This window comes from Morone saxatilis, unplaced genomic scaffold, assembly GCF_004916995.1.
Source record: "Morone saxatilis isolate NCDOM2014 unplaced genomic scaffold, NCSU_SB_2.0 Contig15, whole genome shotgun sequence".
Taxonomy (NCBI): Eukaryota; Metazoa; Chordata; class Actinopteri; family Moronidae; genus Morone; species Morone saxatilis.
Window position 1 is genome coordinate 20,569,340 of NW_023339707.1, and position 3,866 is coordinate 20,573,205.

A 3,866-nucleotide genomic window follows, 5' to 3' on the forward strand; every position below is an offset into this window, starting at 1 on the left:
AAAAAAACAAGCCTAAGTCTGAATATAACTGGTCCAGAAGGCCTTGGGCGGTCTTACCTCTTTGAGCTGCTGTAGTTCTGCTTTGAGGGCTTCGTGCTCTTCTTCCAGCTGCCTGTGTTTCTGCTTGAGGGCAGAACTTTCCTCCAGCACCACCAGGCCATAGCGGGCCGCCTGTAGCTTCTCCTCCGTGGCCTCCTGGAGCTCTAGAGTAAGCCTCACCACCTCAGCGTTCAGGTCTCTGCTCCCCATCTCTGCCTCCCCTTCTCCTTCCACTGCTTGACCTGCCGTGTCTGCATCCGCCTCCAGCATCCTTCCCTGTTCTCCCGGGACCTCCTTCACTCGTCCTCTCTCATTACTCCACACTGCAAGAGGGAAAACACAAAGACGGCGGTTACGTAAACTACTTAAAAACAGCCAGGATGGCAAAGAGGTTTTGTATAAAGCACATTGTGACACCAACTGAGCAAACTGCACAGGGCAAGATTAATCAGGATTAGTTGAATATTTCTACCTTCAACCCAAAAGACTAATCCAAGCCATAAATGACCAAACTGCTGCACTTTTGCAAATATATCAACCCTGTTTATAATACCAGCTATAACAAACACTGTGGGCCTTCATCTGCTTAAAAAAAGGGCATTTTATTACCCCGTGGTATTTAAAGACTGGTTACTGATGTTACTCCACGCAGTTATTAGCACGCTGTCACTATTAAACCAGGATGAGAGGTCGGCCTATACACTGCTATCAACATCAGCCACGTTACATCTCCTCAGAAAAACCCCGACAGCAAATGGTCGCTACAGTAATGACAGCTGGTTGATGAGCAGTCCTCCGCCAAGAAGCCGTGGAAACAATATCGACTATGGTTGCTTTGACCACCCGTATTGACTGGGTGGGGCGGAGTCCCCCCCCCCGTGTCCTCACGTCCTCTTCTTTGACCGAAGATGGAAACACCATCCGCCGGTTGTCCGGTGCCAAATGATGCACATCCCGTACGCTTTCGTTTCTCATTAGTTCTCAACTGCGTGTAAATTAAAAGGAGGAATTACCTGTATATATTTTAGGCAACCTGTATATATATTTTTTTATAAAAAGCTGGTATCCTAAAAGGATGGAAAGTATTCTGACATGGATACGTTACCAAAAAACACGACACCGGACTGGGAACAGGACACGGCCGGGACAGCTAACGTAGCAAGAGCAGTTCTAGCCTAACGTTAATGTAAAACAGCAAATGACACCGCAGCGCCGCGAACTATAACAAAGTATGATAGAGAATTTAGCTGTTAAAAGCTGAGCGGGGTGGTCGACATCGATTTACCCCGACTCACTTGGCAGTTTCTCCTCTTGGTAGCGTCGGTCGGACGCTGTCAGACAAGCTAATTGGCTAACGCTTTAGATAGCGACCGTTAGCCACCAAACTTGCTACTCACCCGTTGGTTGTTTAAAAGTCGAGGACGGTTGGAAGCGAACGTTAACGGCCCGGAACCGGTGGAAACTGTCCGCGGCGACGGTTGCTAAGCGCGATAGTAGCCCGGGGATACCAGCCTAGGTTACCGATGCAGCCGCCTCGCCTTCCTCCCACCCCGGTTCTCCCGTTTCACAGAGAGGTCGGGTCAAAAGCGCGCCGAAAAAACGTGAAAGCACGATTACCCCCTCTAGCTAGACAACGGCGCAATGCAATTACACCCAGACACTGTCCTTCATTCCCTGTGTTTGAGTTGGGTATGGCATTGCTGTCTGTCCGGGCGTAAGAATTAAACATTAATGCAACAAAAAAAACTATTTTATTGTGTCAAAAAGCATTAAAAAAAAAATGAAAGAAATAATGACGAATTCGTGGTGAAATACACACTTCCGCTCGTACCTTTTTTTGTCTTCCTTTTTACTTCCGGGGGTGCTGTCTCTCTCTCTCTCTGCAGCGTTGGTGTCTCCGGTGAAAACAACTGTTAGTGTTACACAATGAAGATCGTTACCTGGAACATAAATGGCATTAGGGCGTTCAGAGGCGGCATTAAAAAGGCTCTCGATTCGCTTGACGCAGATATTATCTGTGTTCAAGAGACAAAAGTGACAAGTAAGTGGTCAGCTTATGAGCTTGGAAAGAGCGTGTGCTGTCATGAAGTCTGCTGCTATGACAGAAATGTGAGTTAAAAACCCCAAAATGTGTTCCCCAACAGGAGATTTACTTGATGAAAGAACTGCCATTGTTGACGGCTACACCTCCTACTTCAGCTTCAGTCGAGGACGCAGCGGCTATTCAGGTTCATTACCTTGTCATAACAATTCATTTTCTATCTGTGATTAATGGCAGCACTGATTTTTCTCTATGCATCCCTTTCCAGTTGTATTCAGATTAACCAGCACAACAAGACACAGTGTTGTAAAGTCAAAGTAAAGCCATAATTAACTTCACTAAATGAGCACTTAATGCCACTCCACATTGCTACAGCTGCTCTGTGGTTGCAGCTGGCAACACACTATACAAACTAATTCCCCCTTCCCTTTCCTGACATGCACAGGGGTTGCCACTTACTGCAAAGACAGTGCCACTCCATTTGCTGCGGAGGAGGGTCTCTCGGGTCTGCTGACCAACCTCGAAGAGGGGGCTGTGGGATGCTACGGTGACCAGAGTGAGTTCTCTACTGAGGAGCTGCAGCTTTTGGACAATGAGGGACGAGCGGTTATCACGCAGCACACAATCATGTAAGAGAAAAGTATTCCACATTGAAGTTTTCTTTGACAAAGCATGTTATATGTGCTGTGTTGGCTATGCATCTGTGTGCCTGTACTCCCACTGTAAGATAGATGTTTGATCAATTTAGAGCCTTCTATGAACCCTTTGAGTCACTGATAAAACGTTACTGTTGATAAAGACTACATGAGACATTTATTTTGTAAAATACTTGTAAATTGTAGATGTCTGTGCCTATTATTTTGACTTTTTCTTTTTAACCCCCAACAGGTGTCAGGACAAAGAGCAAAGTGTTACTGTAATCAACGTATACTGTCCACGGGCTGACCCCGAAAAGCCGGAGCGAAAGCAGTTCAAACTGCAGTTCTACAAGCTTCTTCAGCGTCGGGCTGAAGCTATACTGAAAGACGGGAGGTGAGAGTTCAGAAAAGTTTCCACATACTGAAAAAAAAAAAGGAGAGAGATTGTGGTTACAGGTGTATCCTGCTTTTGCCACAGACATGTTAACTATGAAACTGTTCTTTAATATACCTTCCTGTCTGTTTTATGTCATTAGTCATTATGTTTCACTGAAACCTAAAGCAGTTTATAATGTGGTAAAAGAAACCTTATATACTTAATTCTTACATTCGATAGACAGATAACATAATCTGATAATGTGTACTGTAGCTACTGTCTTAATGTTTATTTTATACTGTTATAATTTTAATTATTATCACATAATACATACATACTTTATATTTATTTTATATCTTATTTTGATTCTGTTCTGTAAGGTCGGGTTTTAATTTTAGTTTAATGTATTGTTTGTTTTGTATGCTACTGGACTGCTTGAATTCCCTCGGCATAAGCACTAGACAGAATATACTACTCTATCTATTCTATCTACGGCTGTCTACGCTCTGACTCTAGTCTATCTATCTATCTATCTATCTAACATGATGTATGGCAGATGACTGACTTGCTGAATTATGATATCAGTCTTAGTTTGGATAATGTATCATGAGAGTGTTCGCAACTTATTTTGTAATTCCCTCTCCTCTTGTTTTTTTTCTGTTATATTTTTCAGTCACGTGATTGTTTTAGGAGACGTAAATACATCTCACCGGCAGATAGACCACTGTGACCCCAGTGATATTGTAAGTAAAAGGTTCAAATGCTGTCATAT

The 3,866-nt window shown here is 43.7% G+C and overlaps 2 protein-coding genes across 2 annotated transcripts in view; one reads left to right on the plus strand and one right to left on the minus strand.

Annotated features, from left to right (window-relative positions):
* Positions 1 to 1,575, minus strand: part of zgc:162200 (uncharacterized protein LOC558638 homolog) — an 11,847-nt gene extending 10,272 nt beyond the window's left edge. The window contains exons 1-2 of the mRNA XM_035655966.1: positions 1,437 to 1,575; positions 43 to 362 (exon numbers count right to left, since the gene is read on the minus strand). Coding sequence (XP_035511859.1) covers positions 43 to 309 — 267 coding nt within the window. The 5' untranslated portion in view covers positions 310 to 362; positions 1,437 to 1,575. The remainder of the gene's footprint in view (positions 1 to 42; positions 363 to 1,436) is intronic.
* A 234-nt stretch (positions 1,576 to 1,809) lies between these two features.
* The window catches only part of apex2 (APEX nuclease (apurinic/apyrimidinic endonuclease) 2), a 3,747-nt gene continuing 1,690 nt past the window's right edge, over positions 1,810 to 3,866 (plus strand). Inside the window, exons 1-5 of the mRNA XM_035655847.1 lie at positions 1,810 to 2,080; positions 2,184 to 2,267; positions 2,526 to 2,709; positions 2,969 to 3,112; positions 3,768 to 3,837. Coding sequence (XP_035511740.1) covers positions 1,966 to 2,080; positions 2,184 to 2,267; positions 2,526 to 2,709; positions 2,969 to 3,112; positions 3,768 to 3,837 — 597 coding nt within the window. The 5' untranslated portion in view covers positions 1,810 to 1,965. The remainder of the gene's footprint in view (positions 2,081 to 2,183; positions 2,268 to 2,525; positions 2,710 to 2,968; positions 3,113 to 3,767; positions 3,838 to 3,866) is intronic.